The following is a 25,816-nucleotide window of genomic DNA, read 5'->3' as shown; positions in this document are numbered from 1 at the left end:
CAATCAACTAGTGCCGTATCAATGTGAGCGAAATTACCACAGGAACGTAAACGATATTCATACAACCAAACAAATATAGCGCTCAACAAAGATATTACATGTAATAATGTTAATGAAAGCTGAACGAGGAGTAAGCTTGACAAACTATGTACTATAAAGGTGAAGATAACGAACAGTGATCAATCCCAATACTCTTCATGAAAGAACATATATCGAGCGACAAGTATCCTCGGGGACAGACTTTCCACCAGCAGAGATACAAACTCGATGGTTAAATGAAAGGTGAAGATAACGAACAGTGATCAATCTCATAATTTCTTATTGTTAATATTCATGAAAGCACATATATCGAGCGCCAATAAATAAATTACGAAATCGTCACAATCTGTCACTTAATTGTATTTTTAAAGAAACCCAACAAAATCCTGACAATAAGCATATCTTTAGTATGTGTATAACAGTGAAGTTCTAGCTTGCAAACTCTGGAGGGGGGTCAATAAAGATGGGAAGTTTTGTATCAGTATCACAAAGCAGTCCCCGTGACGATCCGGGTTAGAAAAGGTCCTCAGTACCACTTGCTTGTCATAAGAGGCGACGAAATGGGGCGGTCCTTCTGATGAGATCGAGAAAAAAAAAACGAGGTCCCATGTCACAGTAGGTGGGGCACGATAAAGATCCCTCCCTATTCAATGGCTGTAAGCGCCAAGCATAGGCCTAAATTTTGCAGCCCCTCACCGGCAATGGTGACGTCTCCATGTGAGGGAAATGTTCTCGAAAGGGACGTTAAACAATATACAATCAATCAACCACAAAGCATAATGAAGTATATCTAAAGTAGAAAACACAGTTCCACAGACAGTCAGAGAGGAAATCTACTGACATTACTGGTTTCAACGAATGAGGAAGGATGTTCAAAACAACCCTACATCCGACACGTACTTTCATTTCATTCGTTTTATCTCCTTGCGGCAAAGTTGCCGTTGCGATATGGTATCCTATCAATAAAATCCAGGAAGTGCTCTACCAAGCCCCTATTTTTGCTCCTTACGAAAAATATTAACAGCTGTGAAGGAGAAACTTCAAACTTACTGTGCCACAACATATGCCAGAAGTGTTGTAAATCAAATGTAGATTCTAAAAAATTCTAAAGAACTTTTAGTAAACCTGAAATCGCAAAACTGTTCCCAATCAATAACATCAAAACGTATGACTGTCATCCAAAATATTACTTTGTTAAACACCACTCTGATTCCAGGCACAAGTACTCTGAAGTTGAAATAAAAAAATATGCTAGAGTTCCTCATTGACAATATTTTCGTAAGTTTGGTGAGCAGGTCTTCCAACAGTCTGTTGGAATTCCCATGGGCAGGAATTGTGCTCCTTTCTTAGCTGACCTGTTTCAATATTCTTATAAAGCAGAATTTATTCAAAAACTTCTACGTGAGAAGAAATAATATCTTGCTCTGGCCTTCAAATCGACATTTAGATATATCGACGACGTTTTGTCTATTAACAATAATAACTTTCATTCATATGTCGATTCGATATATCCCTGTGACCTCGAAATAAAAGACACCATAAAGACGTCTACTTTTGCTTCCTACTTCGATTTTTCATTGGAAGTAGACATTAACGGCAAACTGACAACTCAGCTGTATGTCAGCTTTTCCATCGTCAACTTCCCATATTCATGTAGCGCCATTCCATTATCACTTGCATATGGTGTTTATATATCTCAACTGATTCGATACGCAAGAGTTTCTTCTGCGTATGGTCAGTTTTTAAATCGAGGCAAGCTACTGACAAACAAGTTGATGGTACAGAGGTTTCAACAGTCTCGATTGAAGTCAGCATTTCGCAAATTCTATGGTCGTTATAACGATCTAGTTCGTCAATACAACCTATCATTGGGTCAAACGCTGTCTTACGTGCTTCATACCGATTGTTAGGGCGTTCTTGGCACACTGATTTTGACTACGGATAACTCGGTTTAGCTGATATGGATATAGGGCTTATGGTGGGTGTGACCGATCTACAGGGATGCTTAGTCCTCCTAGGCACCCGATCCCACCTCTGGTGAGTCCAGGGATCCGTGTTTGCCCAACTATCTATTTTGTATTGCTCATAAGAGTTACGAGATTGATCACTGTTCCTTATCTTCACCTTTCATCAATAAAATCGCGTCTTCTAACATACCTTCTAACATACCTCAAAACATATCTTTTTAGGAAATCTTATAACCATATTTTGTAATATATTCTTTTTTAAAGGAAAGGCTGGTTTATCGCATGAACTCGTAATGTTTAAATTGTTTATTTTATTTGGATGTTATATTTTATGCTCTGATTAATCTTATCATGTTTTACATTTTACATTGTTAAAGCGCTTAGAGTATTTACAAATTATATAATGCGCGATATAAATGCCGCACATTATTATTGTTATTATTATTATACATGATTTTAAGTAAAACGGCTTCAAAATCGTCGCTATAATTATGTGCTGCCTTCAATGAAGCTAGTGTTTTGCTCAAACAAATAGAACACATAGTTATCATTGATTTGTAATAAAAGTGTAGGTATGAAATACTCGGGGACCTATCAGAATACACAGTTAACATAACAATCTCCGCCAAACTGACCTTATTGCAGACATACTGCATAATCATCACACATATGAAAGGGAAAAGTACTTGCCAGAACTAATTACAAAATCGAAGCAAACATCTACCACAGACAAGTTGAAACAACAGAATTCCAATTTGTATTTGTTGGTGCATTAAGCCACACTTTCATTGCACTTTTTAAAGACAAAGAAATTGTGTTCCGAATGATTTGTTACTAGACATTATCCATGAAAAGGTGAAGATAACGAACAGTGATCAATTTCATGACTCCTTTAAAGAATACAAAATTAAAAGTAGGGAAGACACAGATTTAGAGATGGGATCAGGTGCCTACAAAGAGTAAGCATCTCTGTTGACCGACCACAACCGCCGCAAGCCCCATATCCTGATCGGGTAAAAGGAGCATTCTGTACATTTAATGCTAATAATCTCTGGTAAAGGATTTTTTAAGGATGAAGGAGATAAAAAAATAGAAACATGTTTTTGTTCGGAAAGGGGGGTAGTAAAAATGAAATTGAGATGCACTGAACACCTTTAGACGCATTTCCTATTTTAAGCATGACGCTCTTTTGTAACCAAACACATTTGGTTTTTTTTTTGGTGAATCTATTCATTATATCAGTTCAATTCTATATCGATACTGGGCTATTTGACAAATTGTTGTTCTTTCTTTACCTCTAGATTTTAATATTCATCTATATCCACAAGTAAATTTCCCCTTGGGTTTGACTCTTTATTGGTCCCGAGACTATACTATAATAGCTGGGCTACATTCATGATCGTAGCGGCTAACCTACGGACTAGGTTTGATGGCTGATTTATGCCATTTAACAATTTATCGTCTTTTTGTTATTTCGAGGCAAAAAGACAAGAAAACGATATATAGTGACCTTTCGCCCCAAAATAACGAAAGGGCAACAAAATGATAATATTATATAGCTACTTTTTGCCTCAAAATAACAAAAAGACGATAAATTGTAAAAGGGACACAAATGAGCCATCATACCTAGCCTCTAGGCCTTGAACGCAGCTGGTCAAAGCAACATCTCGAGCCTTTCCGACAACTGACGGAAATCCCCGAGATGCTGTGATTGATCGCCCGCTTGAGTATTTCTGGAGTTACTTGTAGAGGCAAAACTTCTTGACGACGAAGAAAAAATAATTTTCAAATATTTCATTAACTGGGGAAAATGAAATAAAAGAAATAAGACTTGTATTGATAAAACTCTTCTTTTTATAACACAACAATATTTATTAAGGGATTGTTATATTCACAATATTTAGTGCTTATCTACAAATATGGGACGGAAATGTATGTTAAAAAAAGTTTACGATATGATAAAATGACATCACACAATATATCGCAGGTTACATGAATATGACGATCAAATACATAACGATGAAGATTTACCGGTATATGTTAAGTATTTTGGGAAGTTTTTCTGTCTGGAGCAGATAGTCTAGAAGTGGCGGAAGTCTCTGTCACAGTTGATGCACGATGCCGTCTATCAATAAATCTGTTTTTGGTATTTTAAAGATGTTGCGAGACAATAATGTGGGTATAGGATCAGTTTGACATCCACCTATAAAATGTAGAGAACAGACAGAATAGTATCGTTCTGGCGAATAGTTTTCGTCACGAGAAACCTGCTGAAGTCACTGCTTCCGTAGTTTGGATCAGGGTATCGGTGAAACGTCATGCCTAGCATTCAAGGATACGCTTTTAAATGTGCCTTCTTCTTTCCGTCTGCTTTAGTTTTTTATGAGAAACCGTTGAGATTATTTCCTGATGAGAATGTCTAAGTAACATAAACAATGAGCAACATGTTGTCAACATTTGTTAGAATTATCAGTACCTAGCTTTTGAGTATATGGAAAGAACAGTGGAATTATTTTACTGTTAAAAAACCAAACCAAATTTTGGATGCATGTTGATAGAAGGTGGCATAGATGGCCATGGAGTCCCATTGGAGTCCAGTATTTACAGGATTTTTTTATTAGAGGAATTTATTGGATAGGCATTCATGACATCAACTGATGGAAAAAAGAAGCATTCATGTTCCTGGAAAGTGCATTACTGGCCTTGTCATTCAGTAAAAATATCTCAAAATCTATCATTTCTGACGTCTGTCTAATATCTGTACATTACAGTTCTTCAATACCGAAATTCCAGACAAAGGATGTCGTTGCAATTAATCCGAGGAAGTATGCTAACCACTTTCTTATTGATATTGTATATGAATTATTTTAGCTCTTTAAGAATTTGTCAGGTATAATTTTGTGCGATTATGAATTAACGCTCCCACTGTCTCCATTATACTACTGTATATATAAATGTCATACTATCAATTCTTAACTTATGACAAATTTCCGTTTTAAATACATGGGATAAAACTTCCTGTTTTAAGAAACATCCTCAGTTGAACCTTGGGAATTAAACGTTAATAATGCTGGCGATTCTAGTTTACTTCTGTCTTGGTAAGTATTACTAGTATTTCATCCTGACCATGGTGTTATGTAATCTCTTATTCAGCTCTAATACATTGTGATAGAGATTACATGTATTTCTTTTATCCCCACGTGCAATGGATACTTATCAACTGACGAAGACAGATAGAGGGATAAGAGATAGAATAGCCCCTTAGGTTTTCTACGCGACTTAGAGAAGCAAGTACTTTTATGGCAAGCCTATGGGATGTCAAACGTTGCAATATTTGATCCTTTCCATTTGTATTGTATAATTTTCCATTTGTATTCTATATTTTCCATTTGCATTGTATAATTTTTCATTTGCATTGTATAATTTCCATTTGTATTGTATACTTTTCCATTTGTATTCCATATTTTCCATTTGTATTGTATAATTTTCCATTTGTATTCTATATTTTCCATTTGCATTGTATAATTTTTCATTTTTATTTTATAATTTCCATTTGTATTTTATACTTTTCCATTTGTATTCTATATTTTCCATTTGTATGAATTGTATAATTTTTCATTTGTATTCTATATTTTCCATTTGCATTGTATAATTTTTCATTTGTATTCCATCTAGGGAATGTTTATTTTGATTTGTTACGAAGGATTTCATTAGTTAACGTCACTGATGTACCACATATGTAGACGTGCTTAGCACACAGGGCCGTACGTAGCAATGGCGGTTCTTTATCGTGCCAACGCCTGTGCAGCGATACGGAATATCTGTTTTAAGGTCATTACGGAAAGACCAGTGATTCTCACTTTTAAATGCCGAGTGTTTGGCAAAGGAGCAATCACTGTCTTTGTTTATGTCTTAGGTTTGATGCGGCAATGACAGTAACGGTTCTCGAACTCACGACCTCTCGCCCACAAACCAAGCGATATACTGAGCTACCGCGACCAGGTCCATGCAGGACTAGTTATTTTTAAAAATACGTAGCTAGCTCTAATAATGGCGACCCCCCACCCTCATATCATTATAAAAAAAATAGAACTGTCCAGAAAACATGCACATTTTTATTTAGTCAGAATTCAGTAGATTCGGGTGACTTAATTCGGCCCTTGGGTCCCCACCAATTGTTAACATCGAGTTTGGTTTGTTACAACTATTCAATGGATTAATCTTAAGTTATCGTTTATCGAATTTTGTAATGCGCAAGATGTTGAAGAGGTAAAGTTCAGGAGCCACGTTTCGCAGGAATGTACCGTATTTGCTAAGTGTAATGGCGTAACCCCCCCCCCCCCTTAATATGATCGCGCTTTTATGCGTCTAATGTGATCAGCATATCCAAACTAGTCTCCTATTTAACCACTGGCTGATCTAGATAATTCTGAACGAAAGGATGCAGTAAACTGCTGGATGTCTGGGGACTGTCTTAAGATCCCTAGTGAGTCCAGTGCAAAGCCTTGGTGGAGGGAGGGGTTGCTGGAGGAGGGCGAAGTCAGTGGCGGATTTAAGGGGGGGGGGGGCGCCGGCTATAATTTCTCCCATTCCCGGAGAAATGAATTGCAAAATCTTTTGATTTCTTGAATTACTTTATTGAGAGAACTTAATTTTCCAGAAACCCTTAAAATTTGCGTCATTTTACTAATTTCACTTATTAAAAATGACATATTTCAAGCCCTATGAAATATGTAAAATCCAGGACCCCTACCAAGGCTTCGCCCTGGACCCCCTGCCTCATAAGGTGGCGCCTCCGTAACCGCAATTCCTGGATCCGCCCCTGGAACAAGTGCGTTCTGACAAAATAAAACGTACATGCATGCTTTTTTCGACATCTATATACAAAATATATTTGTGAAGGGAGGAGGGGGGGGGGGTGTCTCGGCGCAGGATTCCTCATTGCTAGCTACATGTATGTTCAACTAGTCCTTATATGGAACCGATCGCGGTAGTTCAGTGATATACCCTTTGGTTCGTAACTGTGAAGTCGCATGTTCGAGTTCTACTCGTGTCATGGCTGCATCAAACCTTAGACGTAAATATAGTTAATACTTTCCCATACACATTGCTATCTGAAAGTGAGAATCACGGATCTTTTGGATTATGTGATCTTAAAAGCAGACATCCCGTGTTGCGACAGGCGTTGACACGTTAAAGAACTCCCACTGCTACGTCACTGTGCCCGTACATGTAGCATAGTAAGTCTATTTGTGGTACGTCACCTGCAGCTGGTGATGGCTGAATATAAGTGGGACCTAAACTAATGAAATCCTTCGTAACAAATCCAAATAAACAATCCCTCGGATGCAAGGTGAAGATAAGGAACAGTGATCAATCTCATAACTCCTAATGAAAGATTTTGCAATGCAAGTGAAAATTATACAATGCAAATGAAAAATATATATAATACAAATGGAAAATATAGAATACAAATGGAAAATTATACAATACAAATGGAAAATATAGAATACAGATAGAAATTATACAATGCAAATGAAAAATTATACAATGCAAATGCAAAAGATCAAATATTGCAACGTTTGACATGCCATACAAGCCCCTTTACATCTCTGTAAGTTAGAGAGCTATCTTTTTATGTTAGGGAGATATCTCTTTAACTAAAAGAGATATCTCTTTTGCTTATAAAGAGTAGAGATATCTCTTTAAACAAAAGATATATCTCTTTACGCTTGGGAAATATCTCTTTCTCTTTGAGAGATATCTCTCAAAGCTAGAGAGAGATATCTCTCAAAGCTAGAGAGAGATATGTCAAAGAGAGATATATCTCTCTAGAGTAAAGCGATATCTCTATATCAATGTAAAAATATATATCTCTTTAGAGAGATATCTTTTTATATTTTCAAAAAGAGATATCTCTTTAACTTAACGAGATATCTCTTTAGATCCCCTCGGTGATCATAACGACTTCTCCCTGTTGCATTGTCATTGAAATGATGTAACTCTATTATTTAACCAATCAAAATATTTCTAGTGTACAAATGGCGGAAAAGGTGGTTGGGGTAACATTATCAAGTTGCCGAGAGGCTTAATCTAGTCTAGCTCGCATATTTCATCAATTCATTGTCTATATTTTTTGTTACCTGTATACACTTCACATGCGGTAAAAGCAAAATCTTTGCCCGGGATTGCAGCCATCATGGTAAGATTTGCTTTGGCGGGCTTCCGGTTTAGGGAGAATTCCTTAAGTATTCAAACTAATAAAAATACTGGAAAGAAATATCTCTTTTTCTTTGAGAGATATCTCTTTTTCAATGATTAAAGAGATATCTCTTATACTTTGAGAGATATCTCTCTAGGAATTCTTAGAAAGATATCTCTTTAAGTGAAGGAGATATCTCTCAAAGTAAAAGAGATATCTCTCAGAGTAAAAGAGATGTCTCTTTAAGTGAAACTTGTAAGAGCTAAAAGGAAAACTAGAGTGCCAAAAAGTGGAGCAAAATTCGTCCAAGGATAGAGCCATGCATGTTAAAAGATGTAAAAAGAACTATGCACGATAACAGCAGTATTCGGTCCTGTTTTTAAATCTCACATCTTGGACGAATTTTACTCCACTTTTTTGGCACGCTGTTTTTGGCTATATTTAGCTCTAAAACTTCATAGTTATTTCGGATTTCAAACATTTCGGTTGAGCATCACTGAAGAGACATTATTTGTCGAAATGCGCATCTGGTGCATCAAAATTGGTACCGTATAAGTTTTACATTCAGTAATTCCCAGTGCTGTGAAACAAAAATAAAAACAATTGCTTTTATTAATTTTTTTATCAATTATTCAGTACTGTCTCATTATGATGCTCTTTGACTTATAATCATACATGTACTAATTTTACTGTTCGAATACCAATACTTCTTTTCTCCTTCAGCGCTCTGTGTAGAGCAGACTATGTCCGAGATAAAGCTTCAGAAGGTCACCAACTGGGTTGATGCAAACAATGTATGTAATGGAACTGGTGGGACGTTACTGTCTGTGAATGAAACACTGGTCAATAAACAACTGACCAGAACTAAGATCTGGCAACCTCTGGTCAAAATTAAGACGAAACCCATAATTACAAGAGGTATGTAACTGAACACTGCAACAGACAAACTTCAAAACAACACACGCGCATAACTCTGTAATAGTCTATTCTGCCCAAGACATGATCAATATGGCGACTTGTAGATTAATTGCATTTTTAGACTGCTGATCCTTTGCTTCATGAGTTAATTGGTTCACCTTGTTTACCTTTTATCTTTTTGACCTTATCCAATTTATTCACCGTGGATAACAAAAACTTTCATCGGGTACGATTTTTGCACTGATTCCCATCATTGATTAACTCGTCCTCTTTCAGTATCACTTCTCGTCCTTTGGATGAAAAGGGCGTGTCCAAATTCTCTTCCCAGAAAACATATTCATTAGCAAGCCAAAAACAATGAACATGTAATTTGCAGTCCAAATACGTGTATAGATTTAGTGCTACATGTAGCTTCCTTTGTACATTATTTGATACATGTATCTTTAGCCTACTCATGTAAAACTTTTTCAGTTGTCCCGAGGAAATGACAGATCGTCCCGAAAATTTAACAACGTAATTAAATACACACAAGTTGTAATCATAGATATTGTTTGTAATAAGGTTGTCACAGCAGTTCATTGATAACACAAATTGCTGGAGATGCACGTACTTCTATGGAGGAGAACAACATCACGAATTGTTACCACTTCTGTGGGGTCAACACACCGGAGTCAACTACCAATGCTCTACTTATGAAGGTATGACAGAGTCGAGATTAGTGCATGGAATACTTCGGTGTACTATTAAAGGAAGATTTACATCCAGTGCAACACCAGCATCCTTCTCATTAAGCGTTAAAGCTGACATGAATTAATAAATATAGTATAATTCTATATGTCCGCCATATTTCTTTGCTAATCCGCCATATTAGTTGGATATTCTATTGTTATATGTATCAGGGTTCGCATGGTATATAAGGGGACGAGTTTTGCTACGCTTCCAGGGCCGTAAATTACATGGAGGCGGAGGAGGCAGCTGCCTCCTCCAACTTTTGAGCCAAAAAAAATTAAGATTTAAAGTTCATTAGAATTTATGTTGTTTCCAATAACTAAGAACATGATACCTCCCTTAAAAAGCATTCCAAATCTTTCTTTTAGAATGAGTTAGTCAAGTAACATCTTAGAAGGCCCTAGAATCAAGGATTTTGCACGAAACGTGTTCAGTGTGCACAAAATGTGCTCAGCGTCTGGGGGCCTGGGCGGCCCCCAGACCCCCGCCTAATTTCCTGCCTCCTCCAAATTGAAGGTTAATTTACGGTCCTGGCTTCATTTCACATCAGTGTCTTCGATTTACCTGTGCGGGTAGCTTCGACAGGTAACACGTACATCTCCGATACTAATTTATAGGACATCAAGAAGAAATGAAATCATGTTTTGAAACACCATGCAGTGCTCAAAATTACAATAAACATATCGTACAGTAGTAAATCATTCTAAAAGCTTTGGATAAATAAATATAGAATGTCTTTTCTTTACGTGAATGTGCGTACATTTGCAATAAATATGTCAAAACTATACAAAAACGCGGAGAAATATTTCATCTATTATCTAGATCTATTGATGAAACGGAATAAGCAAAGGGTATAAAATCTATACCATTCACACTTACTTCAAGCAAAATGCAAATACATAAATGCTACTGTACGTATAAAGAAGACATGGTCATGTACGCTCGTCATGAAAAAGCATCGAATGCGGATGACTATTTACCTGGGTCTACTCGTAATATCTGTAAAGGACCGAGGATGTACAAATGTACGTGTACACTTGTCGAAAATACTCAAAGTAGTAGTAAAACTCCCTTTATTAGCATAATCCATGAAACAAAACGATACACTCCATTTGTATTCCAACAGTAAACAACATTGTCCATTGTACAGACTGCGACACACTTAGCCCGTGCCGATCAGCTATCTTCGATCAGGGGAAGTATCAGAGTAGAATAGTTACCCTGTATTGTGCATGAATCCTTATACTGTATGATTTACTTGTCAGAGTATTGCAGATTTATAAATCAGGATATCATTTAGGCACATAAATTCTTTGTGCAAAGATAATTTGCATATACAACACTGCATGAGTGTATGGAGAGAGAGAGAGAGAGAGAGAGAGAGAGAGAGAGAGAGATTCAAACGATGATCTTGTAATAATCGCGCTCTTATTAAGACAAATGATATCGTTAATTCAATATAAGAGAACAGTAACTCAATATTGCTCTCATTAATTGATAATACAGATTTATTTGATTCATTTAAAGCACGCAATAATTAAAAATTAAACATATCTTTAAATAATGTTATTTTCAATTACTTCATTTTATGCTAATTCGGCGCTCAATAGATCTTATATATCTATGCCATTTTGCTTTATTACATTCTGCGTTGAACTCGACGCAAATTGTAGTAATGCAAAATGTAATAATTGAAAGTTTATCATATGCGTAGTTATCAAGCACATAGAATTGTTTTTTTATTTAAACATATTTTATTGAGAAGCTCAACAGGATTGGGCAACAGGCATAGCCTATGTAGGCCCTCTCCCAAATACAAAGGTCAAGTACAAAGTACTTAGAATCAAGGGGAGGGGACAAGAGTGTCTGTCCCCCACTTTTGATAACAATATCCATTTTTTTTTCTAATGTTTTCCGCCACACTCAACAATTTTTCAGTTATCTGGTGGCACCCAGTTTTTGTTGGTGGAAGAGAGAAACCAGATACAATGTACCTCAGAAGAGACCACCGACCTTCCGAAAGTAAACTGGGAAACTTTCTCACCAACCGGCGCGAGCGGGTTTCGAACCCGTGCCGACAGAAGTGAGAGGCCGTTATTTTGTAATGCAAGTAAAAAATATATTGGGTGACAACCCAACCCCCAACCCCCCCCCCCCAAACTTGACCCCAGCTTGAAAGTTCTGATATAATAGTAGAAGACACACACCACCACCAATTAAGAAAATGAAGATATTATGAGACACTCATAGTAGAGGACTCTAACCACCCCATCCCACCCCCAACGATGGAAGAAAATGAAGTGTAGGGGGAAATTATTGAGGCAGTCAAAGTAAGACTTTTTTAACCCTTCACCCCCACTTTAGGACTTTGAACATCGGATAAAACATCTTGGTTTGTTTGGGTTTTTTGTTTTATTTTATTGCTGTTTTCGTTCATCTTTTTTAATTATTACTTTGAATGGCAAGAAATTTTGAAGAATCCAATTTTCCATTTTTTTTCATCCTGTTGTACCCCCCCCCCCCCCCCATGAAAAATGACGATACATGTCTGGTTATTACATGTACATTTTACTTTTCAACACATACATGCATACTAATTGTATGGTGTAGAATTGCACCCTTTACCAAGTTTTCCTTCATTTACAGTGTAAGGAATGGTAAACCAAAATCACAAAACATAATGCATAAAGGCCAAGATAGTTTTAAGCGTAGGAACTTCATTCACGAATACATAAATACATGTATTCAGAAAAATCGCATGCATGCATTGCAGGACTATAGCATGTGTGTTTTAAAGTTTCTGTAACATGCCATAATGATTATTTTCATTTCGTAGATCTGGCGCAATGGATATATTCTGAAAATAGACATACCGCTGTACGTCGAAATTTCATATCCAAATGTATTCGATAAGATGTTAGTATTCATAAATCAGTAAAATTCGTGTTGAGGTTTTATTTGATATGATACAGTGTCAATCTACTGTAATGCATTAGTAGGATATGCAAAAGGCAAGAGTATAAACATTTTCTAGTATCGATATCTATATGATCACGAAAAAACATTATATAATTTGTATCCGGATTCATATGCCGATTTAGATATCAATAAAAACAAAGCTGCATAGTTTGGGGGAGGGGGTTCTAATGAGTCTGATGAAATTAAAAGAAGGAACCCCACATTTGCATTCAAACTAGATGTACTTCAAAATTAATTCATTTCTGCTCTGACTGAAAGCATGATTCTAAATTCGGGAACGAATCTTGCATACAAAATAATTAATAGGGGAACACATAAATTCGAGCTCCTTTGGAATTTAATGAAATGCAAATATGCTCCTTTCTTTCAACACGAATTGATATGTTGTTTCAGGCACGTATACAGGGGGTTGGGGTGGGCAGGGAGGCTGGGCTGGTCTGCTCTCCCCACTTTTTTGACAATTTACTTTTTCCCGTTATTCTAACATACAAAGTCAGTATTTTCTACATGCACAGTTCAAACTAATATTTTTTTTTAATTTGTAATGAATTCAATTATAAGCATCCACTCCTGTAAGTTTCCAATATATTGTCAATCACAAATTTTTAAATAGCTGGAAATTTTTAATGCTTGAAAGCTTACATTTATATAAGTGATCAATTTTCTTTCCTTCTGTGAAATGATATATTATAAATCGAAGTAGGACGCGCGCTCGCTCGCTCGCTCGCTCGCTCTCTCTCTCTCTCTCTCTCTCTCTCTCTCTCTCTCTCGCTCTCTCTCTCTCGAAGTAGGACGCGCGCTCGCTCGCTCGCTCGCTCTCTCTCTCTCTCTCTCTCTCTCTCTCGACATACAGAGACCGTAAATAATTATGTGGTTCCAAAAGAGACAACAAAACTATATTTTCGTTTATAAATTTCCTTTCATATGTGTCTTTGTGTAATGAACTGTTTATTATGGATTGCAAATGTAATACACGCATTTGCACACAGATGTATGTATATCCAAGTTTGTATATGATCATCGAGAAATTTTGAATTGTGCACGCAATATATCCAACCAGATATTAGATTCCCCATTTCTATAAACTGCAAAACCTCGACCAGACAAGCATTCAATACAGGAAATTTTTTTGACTCTGACATCTCCTCTGATTGAAGACACACTGTTTGGCACGGGTGAAGTGTGTCACAGTCTGCATAATGGAATGAGAACGTGTTGTAAAGTTCTAACGAGATACAAATGGAGTTTATCATTTTGTTTCGTGGATTTATCAGAATAAAGAGAATCTAATATTTTCGGTAAGTGCACATCTCCGATACCTGTTGAATAGACGCCTGTATTTGATACTTTTGGCGATTATACCTTGTGCATTGCATATTATGCATATGGCATGCACCTTTATTTTGCAAGAATTGATATAAATAATATATTTTATGCTCTTTGCTTATTCCATTCTATCAGTATGTAATTGCCAAATGATTCATCCGCATTTATTTTATTAGAAAATGCAAATACTTGCATGCACTTACAAGTATGCAAGAAAAGCTTTTTTTTTTTTTTTTTTTTTCATTTTTTTCCTAAATTATCTAATCTTTCGGAATGTTGCATTGGTATACAATAAATATTTTGTAATTTTGAGCAAAGCATAATGTTTTAAAATGTGATTTTATTTGTTTCGCATTTCCCTATATATTACTATCGGAGATGTGCACTGGTCGAGTCCACCTAGAAAAATCACTCAGGTGTGACAATCACATTTGGGGTATATACGGGTAGAGTAAATTAGGCTACCTGAGAGAAATATGGCGGATAAGATGAAAAAGGAGTACGTATTTATTAATTCATGTCAGCTTTAAAAGAAAACAGCAACAACAAAAAAAACAACAACAAAAAACAAAAAAAACATCAGATTTCTGGAAACAATGAATAATTTTATATTAGAAATAACAAAGCAAACAATTCTATATTTTAGAATTCACAATATAGGATCACACTGACAAAATATGACCAATAAACATATCTAAATTCCTCATTTTCAGGGAAAACGACTGATTTTTACACACAAAAAATCAGATTTCTGAAAACAATGAATAACTTGCATTAAACAAGAAATGACTAAAACAATTCCATATTTATAATTCATTATGCAAGATACATCGAAAAAATATGACCAATAAATATGTTAAAATCCCTCATGTTGGGGGGAAACAACTGAATTTAACACAAAAAATCACAGATTTCTGGAAACATTTGGTTTCTTTGTTATAATATCTTAAATAAGAAAAATGATAATGTTATGATTTACACAACATTGGTTGGAAATAAAGAAAGTATTCGATGAAGAGTAACGTCTTCTTTAATGCTTATGATATGAAATTGAAACTGAATGGAACAGGAAATCATTTGCCAAAATTATAAATTTCATGATCCCAGGGTGGGGTTTGTGGTGCCAGTATGGGGCCAAAATGGTCACAGTGGTTGAATGTCTTTATCATATGAAGGACTCCTTTAATTTTGCTAATACCATATAAAAGCTAAATGCATACTGTCACGTTTTGTTGTCAGGAAATATAACAGATAATGGTACACTTTACATCTTTATTATTTTTACATCAATTTTGTTACTAATTATTACAAAAATAAATGAAATATAATTAAAACTCAGTCTTGTGATTGTCACTGTAATGGCACTGCGGTTGTTTCAATAACTACACTGGGTCCAGTTGGAATGGTGGCTCCGTTTGGAATTCTAATACGTTTCCTCTGGCTCCCACTCTTACTTCCTACTTCTTGATTTCTTTTAATTTGTGGCTAATTTAAAGGATCTATAAAATCAAGTTGCACATTTCAAATATACATATTGTTATCTCACATTGCACATGTACCATAATCTAGTGCGCATGTGTACGCATCACTACTACAATGTACATTTTTTTGTACTACAACTACGATACACTATATATATTCATATATGTACTTTTACTCTACTAATTACTTCATATGTTATTACTCAATACATACATATACTTGTGCATGTACTTTACTGACTACACAATACACATACTGGTATGATAATTGACAATGTTTTTTCACATTGTTACTAATACTCGTCACTTTACTTGTGTACTCTTGAGAGTTTTACACATACTCTATACTTAAAACTATACACAGTACTTGCAAAATTAACAATATGCAAACTTGAAACCAACTTTACACAACAAAGTCAACAATAAACTGCAAGTGAAGAAATTTGGAAGTTTTATAAATAAACTGAAATAAAATTAATATCAATAATGAAGTAGATAAGCTTACCTCAGAAGTGCTATTGTGGAACCTGTCTGAAGCAATATGACAAACTGAATACCTTACAATGTTAAGAATTTTGATTTACTTTTGACGTCCGTTACTCGTGCCTGCTACGCCCAAACTGACCAAAGCAAACACCGCAAACCAGTTCGAATACTAGAATTTAAAAATAGACCTTGCTTAGTCGGCAATTTCAAACCCGATTTAAACGTATGGGTGAAAGTTGGGGATAAAATTTATCTATTCACCTGAACACAGATTTGGTAATGGACGAACGGAAAGCAATTTGGACTTTAAATGTGACACATACACATGTATAGGAAAATAGAAATGAAGTTCCTAAATAGACATACAGTGTTATATAACATATTAGTGTATTGTATTTTGCATCACCGGATACCTTCGTTATTTCCAACCAATGAAAATTGTCCTCACTTTAATAGAAGAAACATTTTGTTTATTTGGGGTCATTTTTCAATGTTGAAATTTGACCCCACCAGAAATGATCTCTTAAAGATAACATTGTCTAAGGGTAACTTTTTTTAACAAGGGTCAAAACTTCACACGCTTGGGGGTTGTTAATTAACGGTCTGGATCAATTTTCAACGTTGAAAATTGATCAAACATTTGTTGAAAAAATGACCCCTGGGGTCGTTTTTCAACGGGGTCACTATGTACATATGTAATGTTATACCGGCACGAGGCGTCGCAGTTCATACCCTCATGTATTTTCTGAAATGAAATTTATTTCTGATAAGGTATTCAATGTTCAACGATCATATTCCGTGTCTAACAAATTGATGGTGAGATTTTTGTAGTCATCATATCATTTTGAAGAGTTTATCAAATGAAAACAATCCACTATAGGAATTTACAACATTTTTATTACTGCTCAATTTATTTCACCTTGAAGATTTCAATAAGTTTATGGGATTAGCATGTTTTATTAACATAATTTAAAAAAAAGATATTTTGATACAAATCTCATGTTAAAAAAGCTACATAAACTTTCTCTTTATAATATGAAATAAATTTAGTTATTTACCTTGCATATTTTTTTATTTTAGAAAATTAGATTTTTCTTCTTTTTACCAAGGGCGGATACATGTGTCTCTTCCAGAAATCCTCAAGTGCAGAAAGATTGGCTTCTAATTATAGACCAGTCACGTAAATTTAATCTAATTCACTTTCATCATTATTTAATACGAAAGCCGGTTAGGCTCATTTTTGAAGAGTGAAATCAAAATCTAACTCGTTATAACGAGTTAGTATCTCGTTATATAACGAGTTAAAATATTTTGTTTTACTCTTTCAAAATGAGCCCAGCCGGCTTTCGTAATTTAACAACAAACATTTATCTTTATTTAAATCATTCAAAATTTATTGAATCTCCTTTCGTTATACATTGAATACCTTAAATAAATGTCTATTTGTTGTTTGACGTGTATTATACGGGTATATAAACTATGGAAACACGGGAGTGATTTCAATAATCGACAAATTCATCCCCATACATGTAATGCAAACAGCCTAGACATTTATTTCTTATGTCTATTTTGTAACACAAATATGTAGATAAATCGTGTGTGAATTGGAAAGATCAGAGCTTTTATCGAGAAATAAAAAATATTGAAATACAATGCACACTAGTACGGATTTATGAATAATGAAACATTGGTAAATGTATGAATATATAGCTGTGTAGTTATGCATATTTACAATTTAATACAGAAAAAAATGTGTATCTGTGCACCAGAGGCTCTAGGCACTTCATATGGAACCGCTGACAAATGCAGTGAACCTTGTCCTGGAAATGTCAATGATTGGTGTGGAGGAAACAGCACTTACTCAGTGTATGAAATAGGTATGAAAAACAACATGTGTAAACGTGCTTCTCGTTTTAGTGGCATAATTCATAACGATTCATAATTTCAAAGCAATCTTTTGAGATTTTTTTCCGGCGTGTATAATAGCGAACCATGTGACAAAGTGTAATTATTAAGAAACGTGATCGGTCAATAGGGGATGCTTACTCCTCTTAGGCATCTCAACCCACCTCTGGTATATCAATTAATCCATGTTTGTTCTTCTCTTAATTTTGTATTCTTTATAGGATTTATGAGATTGATCACTGTTCGTTATCGTCACTTATTCATATTAACAGCACAAGCTGCAGACTGAAGCTCCACAGTATAGAAAACGTTTCGGATACAAAAATTACCGATCAAATTTAGCCCTCGTACATTACCTCCTAGCCACGTGCTGTCGGAATATTTATTGGTGCTGTAAGGAACTAACAGTGACTGTGTAAAACGCACTGTTTTTCAGATAATAAAATGCTCTTTTAAATGTTTGTTTGTTAAACTGGAGATGAAGATCTCAAACACTGCAGAAAAAATGCATTGCCAGAGTTTTCTGCAATGTTTGCGACCTTCACCTCCAGTTTAACAAACCAAGGAAAAACATTTATCATTTATATTTTTCTGTAATTTTTCAGTAAGAAGTAAATTGTTTTTGAAATTGACAGCCGCTATGTATAAATCAAGTGCCGGTCGCCAGATAGATTAAGTGGCGGCCACCAGTCAATTCATACGACGGCCTCCAGATACGGTAATAAGTGGCGGCCGCCAGTTAAATTAAGTGGTGGCCGCCGGTTAATTGAATATTAATTCCCTGGCACCTATCGGATTCCGTATATATGCATATAGATATATGATTATGCATTTAGGTTAAATGTCACAGGAAACAATATTTGCGGAAAAACGTTCGCCGCTCCAGTATTTTTTGTTTAAATTCATTTAGAAAAATGTCAAGTATACCCCACAAACGTCTGCATCAACTGAAACTAATTTGAAGCTAGACGTAAGACTTCATTAGTACGAGTGTGGGGTCGTGAAATTCCACGCGGGGACAAGATCTTCCAGAGGTGAAATTTCCTTATCCCACATGAATGAATAATGAAGTATTAATTTTCTCACTTTTTATCCACAGTTTTTTGTCATATTTTGGTGGCTTTGAGAAAATTCAGAATTATCAAATTACAATATTCGCTGTCTAGGAGTCTGCATAGTCTCGTCCTAGACTGCGAATCTTTTCCCCATTGAAGGATTTTGTTACTCCGTCTAAATTTTAGAAAGAAATTAAGCAAATAAAAACCATGAAATGAAAATAATGATGATACATTATAAATTTGAAAAACCTAGGATAAGCAGATTTTTTTGGACACCGGAATGGGTCAATCTAATTGACATCGAATAAAACTATAATTATATGTTCGTTCGTTTAAGACACAAGCACCTGTTTGTTTAACGAGTATGCGAGTGGATCTAACATCATTTTAAAATCTATTTCTATCATTATATTTAGTTATACAGTGCGCATTTCACTCACATTCTCATAAAAAATACGTCGTTAGCCTGCACTATATTTTGTTTTAGGTTGACATTAATAATGTTACAAAATCAGGAAACTGAACGATAATTATCGGAGCGATTTCCTATAGCAAGTAACTTTTCGAGTCTATGGAGCACCAATTAATTTAAAATAAACTGAAATAATTAAAGATAGATTTAGAATTTATCAACAATTCAGTTAAAGAACTTTCCAAATAATGATGTATTCAATTCTGTATTTATGGACGCAATAATTGAATTCATGTGCGCATCAAATGTTTCAAAGTGAAGAAAACTACTTCTACATGCTGTCCCTCGTAACTGTTATGCCGCACCGTATAGTTCAAATTCGGATAGTAATTAATGTATTAATAAATGTCTTTATTTGTTTTACTTAAAGATCACCTTGATTTCAGACAATTTTTCCAACGATGACCACTCTGAAGGGTGCGGATCTGTGAAACACCATGAGAAGATATCAATTCACTACGATAACTGCACTGAAGAAAGAGGGGCGTACTGCACTGGGCTGAGCAATAGTAAAGATACATTCTTATGCAACAAAACTCAATACGCAACTTCCAAAATTAATTCATGTGTTTTAATGTATTAAAATATTCACTATGAATTTATATTCAGCAGACGGCACACGTTTAAAAAATGATAAAAAGACATGGGACGAATATAACCAAATATGTGAAGGACGTCTTTCTTTCTTCAATGACACGATAAATGCACATTCGAGAGGAAATACAAATATTTTACCAAGTGCTAGATTTTGGGTCGGTCATCGTGTGTGGAGTTACGTCCTGTTTGGATTTGGTAAACGATTAATAATCAGACACTGAATATTTCATTATCATTTGATTATCCATAATAATGTATCTAGGTTACACATTTAGGTCACGCAGTTTTACCAAACGACTTGTCTGTGGAGTGTGCTTTATATGACAACACCACTGGAAGAATAGAGTTTTCTTCATGTTGGGAGAATCATACTTATGCATGCCAAAAAGGTACATGATAGGACGACACAAACTTCATCAACATAGAAGATCGATTACTTTTGTGCGAACATGGAGAGCCGAATCAGCTGTGGATATGTTGAATTGAAGATATCTCTAATTCTATAGTTGCTCTTTCTAAAAGAATTATTGCGCACATCAACTGAATTAATTTAATTGAAGAAAACAATAATTGAATTATTGCGCGCATTAATTGAATCTATGCGAGCTACAATTCAATTCAAGAGAGCAATAATTCAATTATTTCGAGCATTAATTGATTGAATTGATGCGCGTATTAATTGAATTATTGCTCTCTTTATTTGAATGGTATCGCATAAGTGAATTGTCACTCTCTTTAACGACTTGATTAACAATTGAACCAGTCTGATTAAAACCTGACCTTCAATCTCGCTTCTCCTTTTTTCTATGTCCGTTCGTTCAACGAGCGGACAATGAAGAATGAAGAACATGGAATTCTTTTACAGACACTGAGGATTACATCTCCGCATCAGAAACACCAGAACCAACCCTATCAGAAACTCCCAGAACAGATGACGCAAAGACCAACGAAGGTGAGATCACAGCCAATTATATCGCGTGGGTTCAAATTTACCATGTAAGAGTACCCGTAATAGTAAATTCGAACACAAGCGATACCATTGCCTGTGGGCAAGATCTATAATTACACGTAACTAATCTAAGCTCCAGCGTTTTGCTGATTTTGGATGCATATTTTGTGTTTTAAAATTTCCACTACAGTTTGCTGCTTTTAAATATATAGTTGGGGCTAAATCCCAACGCTTGTGGCACCGTGAACATGATGGAATATCTACAGGGTCTCCTATATATGAAAATCTAATTACAGTGCGAAGTATTATTGTTGAGATCAATTGATTCTTTGATTTGATTGATTCTTTATGAAGTCAAACAACACATCATTCATACAACAAAAATTACAAAATGAAGGGAGGATAAATACGAGGGCTGTTCGATATGTAATGTGTATTGTACAAGCATTCAACTCAAATAGTGAAATGAACATTACATCCCTTCAAAGTATTCTCCGCGGTTTTAAATACATAATTTCAATCTCTGAATTCATTTCTGAAATACGTCACGGTACGCTGATTTAGGTAGACCTCTGAGGCACTGACTGTTGGCTGAGACTTAACTTGTAACGACGACCAGATAAGAACTTTTTAAGTTTTGGAAAAAAGGAAAAAAGTCGCATGGGGCTAGATCTGGAGAATATGGTGGGTGCGACAAGATGGTAATCTTCTCCGACTTCAAAAATTGCTTCACAAGCTCATATGTATGTGATGGAGCATTATCATGAAGTAGACGAACATGCCTAAATCCTGACACAGGGCGTTTATGATAATATTTCTTGAGCTATTATAGGATCAAACTTTCTTTTTGAATAATTTATCGATGTGTAAACTTCGGACACTTTACTCACAAACTGAATAAAAGTGCAAAGTACTTTTATGTTAAGTATGTGAGTAAAATGTCTAGAGTTTACACATCGATAAATTTTTCAAAAAGAATGTTTGATTCTTATAATTCCAATTCATTTACTGTATCAACAATTTCAAAAATAGGAATAGTTTCCCCTCACTGCATTATTTGTTTTCAGACGCGTATGGATACATCCCGTTTTCGGATTTATTGATGTGTAAACTCTTGGTTAGCTTTATTTTTATACAGTCAAAACAATTGTAATAAATAACATTGAAATTATTTAAGTATAACATCTCGGTAATACCGATCTGTAACACTTTTGTCCTTCGGCACCGGAATTTGTACGGCTATACCATCACATGCGAAGAATATGCAATAAAGAACCATCTTTGTGCTTATGGTTCTTTTGGCAACCACTGGCCTTCTACCGTGTTTAGTTAGCCATATTTCTTACTGGTTCGAAATAGTGAACCCATGTTTCGTCACCAGGAACAATGTTTGCAAGTTGTCTTTGATTGAATCTGGGAAACATTTTGAGCAATTGCTTAGCTGTTTGTACTCGTACCCGTTTTTGATCATCTGTCAATATATGCGTTATCCATCGGGTAGAGATCTTTCGTACTTTCAAAATACGCTTCAAAATGAAATGTACCCGCGATAGCGATATACCAACAGCTTTGGCAATATCACGAATCGTGTATCTGCCATCACTTTCAATTATTTCCATGACTTTTGAGACATTTGCCTAGCCTGTTACAGTCACAGGTCGGTAAGATTTTTCTGCATCTTTGACGGACTCTGTGCCAGTCAGAAATTTCTTTCTCCACCTACGAACTGTCTCATAAGATACCTTATCAGACCCATAAACTTCCCCAAATTCAGTACAAATATGCATTACTGAATGACTGAGTTTTGTGCGAACTTTTATATAAGTGAAACGAATTTGGTATTATCTCTGTGTGATAAATGTATTCCTATATATTCCTTTAGTCGAGCTAAAGTTGTGAATCCGGAAGTGGATTGAAAGTTACCGATACATTGACCAATCAAATAGCTAGATTTTAGCCAATCATAATGCTCAGTCACTATCCAATCAGCTTGAAACTGTAGGGTATAAATACTGAGAAACAAAGTCAGTCTACACTTATCTGGACCAAGAAGAACATCGCTTAAAAGAGAAAGCTTAACAACGGTAAGGTATAGACGTGGCTGAATAAGTCTTTCCTATACAAAGTCAGTAATAATATAACTTTATTAAATACTTTACAAAGGAATGAGACATTGCTCACATTTACCCTTACTTCCGCTACATTATTCTCATTAATACAGACTGAGTCAAATTGAGCAAAGACAAACATTGAGCAATATTGAGTAATTGAAGTGAGTAATTTTGAGTTGATCAAATTTTGCTATAATTGTGCGTGATTTCATTGTTCTTTGTAAAATAGCTAATCATTGGAACTGATCATTGTCTCAAATCATTTTACTGCCAATCACTGTTCAATATATCGGAATAAAGCCGAGAGGACCCACATCGCTAATCAATATTTTGAGCAAGTAGCTCAGTCTAAATTGAGAAACCGTGGGTTGCACGCTACATAAGCTTTAATTTCTTCAATATTCTCAACCCGTTTCCCAAAACATATTACAACAGTGGTCAACGACTGGCTCTATTGAAATGACTATAAGTTTAAAACTATGTGGAGCTGAAGGCTCGTGTTTATACCGTTGGAAAGGTATTGAATAGAGCTATTCAGGAGTATCATCTTCCACGAAATTGTGCAAAGCGGTATAGCGCTGTGGTACAATACACATTACATCTCGAACAGCCCTCGTATCTTATAAATAAAGTGAATGACAGGTTAAAATTCCTAACTTGTGTCATATCATTATAGTGTCGGATCTAAAGGGGTTGAACACTTTAAACAAAAATTGTCAGTTTTTGGCATTTCGGGGTCTTTAACCCCTCCCCCTTTTTAAGGCGAAAAACAGGTACACTGTATAAACTTGGTCGCACCCCCTTTGATTTTTTTCTGCATCCGCCCTTGAATGCATTTATTTTCAAAATATCTTGTAAAATTTGAATGTATTCTATTTGTTGATTTCAATGGCATTTGCAGGGATAAATGTGCAAGATCACTGGTACATGTAAGAATTGGGAATATGCCCTTGTTGATAAACCCTCCTTGTAAAACCTTTGTTAACATTAAGACGAATAAGGAAATAAAATCTATTAAATTTTTATATCAAATTTCAGGATCCCACCAAGTCGCCCTGACTGCAGGAGTTACTGTCGCAGTAGTCGCCCTGTTTGTGATTGTTTGTATTCTAGTAATACTATATAAGAAGAGGTAACACACTATTCTCATAAAATTAAGGACACTTGATAAGTTTCTTCATAAGTCAAACTGGTTTCAGTTTTTACACCTACACAAAATTTAAGCCATTCTGATGCAAATTGTTATAAGAAAATTCAGTGACCAGTATTGTAATAAAGTGTAACATATCTGCCTTAGCTCTCCTATCTCTCCATTATATGAATACATGGATTTGGTAAGAACAATTATCAACGAACGATATTATTTCAGACGGAAAGGTAAAAATCGCAGGCATTCAGTAGAGCCTTCTGTAAAGCAGATACGTGGCAGTAGGAATTCTGGAACGGATGGAGTGCCTATACACCAAAGCGAGACTCCGGACAACGACTACACCTATAATCACCTCCATGAAAATCTAAGCACTCAGAAAGACAAATCAGACTATGTGTATGACGTGGGTGGAAGCTGTGCTGCTGGTATTAATATCCACGGGGATGACGTTTATAACACTAGTAACCAGTGCTCTGGGAACGAGGTATACGACTCCAGTTTTCATAATTCTCAAAAATCCGGCGCTGACATACTGAACAGCGACATGTACAGTACCCTGCTCGGGCAAAATGGAGTTGAATGTCAGAAAGATGTGGATCTATATGACCACACAATTTCTAGTGGTCAAAAGGATACTAAAACTGATGACCTTTACCATACAATTCACTAGTGACACTTAACACATAAACTTTGTGATGAATAACACACGTCGGCTACTAGCCAGGAGCGATATATGACCCTGTTACTAATAACACACGTCGGCTACTGGCAAAGAACGATATATGGCCCTGTTGCTACTAACTGCCATGAATTGTGAGACAAACTTCCTGGTACTTAGAATAGAACTTTCTTTGGTAAACTACCCAAGGCTACTTTCACCAGACGTGACTATCCGTTCTGAAAATGAGCACGATAGATTGAAGAATCATTTCATGCCTGTATTTATATTTTATTAAATAAAATTCTTCAATCCTTTGGCAACGTCTGACAGCCTATTTCATACCAGTTCTGTCCAGTTCTATAAAGCAGAGGTGAAGTCTCAGGCAGACGGCGGGAACTTGAATACATGTATATATTCTCAGCGTTGTTGTGGAATACAACAGAGAGTTTGCAATGAATGGGAAAATACAATGAAATGTAAATTTCTTTTGATCAACAATAGTAGGTGATTTCTTGACCTTTTATACATGTATGTTCCTGGGTATCATCAATGAACATACCATGTGATAAAATTCATCAGAACCTTGCGTTTTAAACATTTTATGTCATGTACATCCCCATGATCAGAGAGGGTATATCCATTCTGTACCATTAATTACTTGCGTATTTTGATGGTCTGATTTTCTTGACTTCATGGTATGTCATTACCACCAAACTACACACAAATTTGTATATCATATGAAACGTGTACAACTTAAAACCAAAAAAGACAACACCGTAGATATAC

The 25,816-nt window shown here is 35.5% G+C and overlaps 1 protein-coding gene across 6 annotated transcripts; it reads left to right on the top strand.

Moving 5' to 3' along the window:
* Nucleotides 1-4,951: 4,951 nt before the first annotated feature.
* On the top strand, nt 4,952-25,346 carry LOC125648343 (uncharacterized). 6 transcript variants are annotated; one of them, XM_056140811.1, is made up of 10 exons: nt 4,952-5,104; nt 8,932-9,126; nt 9,688-9,824; nt 17,872-18,004; nt 19,949-20,071; nt 20,175-20,354; nt 20,435-20,548; nt 21,025-21,111; nt 24,258-24,351; nt 24,589-25,346. In XM_056140811.1, exons 1-10 carry the CDS (start codon nt 5,074-5,076, stop codon nt 25,037-25,039), a joined length of 1,545 nt encoding a protein of 514 aa, XP_055996786.1. In that variant the 5' UTR covers nt 4,952-5,073; the 3' UTR covers nt 25,040-25,346. The 6 variants fall into 6 exon arrangements, with proteins under 6 accessions (XP_055996786.1, XP_055996787.1, XP_055996788.1 ...); XM_056140812.1 differs by having other exon boundaries at nt 20,172-20,349; nt 20,436-20,548; XM_056140813.1 differs by having other exon boundaries at nt 20,172-20,354; nt 20,444-20,548.
* The last annotated feature ends 470 nt before the right edge of the window (nt 25,347-25,816 follow it).

Source organism: Ostrea edulis, chromosome 6, assembly GCF_947568905.1.
Source record: "Ostrea edulis chromosome 6, xbOstEdul1.1, whole genome shotgun sequence".
Taxonomy (NCBI): Eukaryota; Metazoa; Mollusca; class Bivalvia; order Ostreida; family Ostreidae; genus Ostrea; species Ostrea edulis.
This window is presented reverse-complemented; position numbering and strand designations above follow the sequence as displayed.

What these genes read in the sequence shown, in the direction of transcription:
- LOC125648343 (XM_056140810.1), top strand. Translation starts at nt 5,074, where the DNA reads ATGCTGGCGATTCTAGTTTACTTCTGTCTTG. An exon ending in TACTTATGCATGCCAAAAAG is followed by an intron (nt 20,549 to 21,024) that starts GTACATGATAGG and finishes ATTCTTTTACAG; the next exon opens with ACACTGAGGATTACATCTCC. An exon ending in GTAATACTATATAAGAAGAG is followed by an intron (nt 24,352 to 24,588) that starts GTAACACACTAT and finishes ATATTATTTCAG; the next exon opens with ACGGAAAGGTAAAAATCGCA.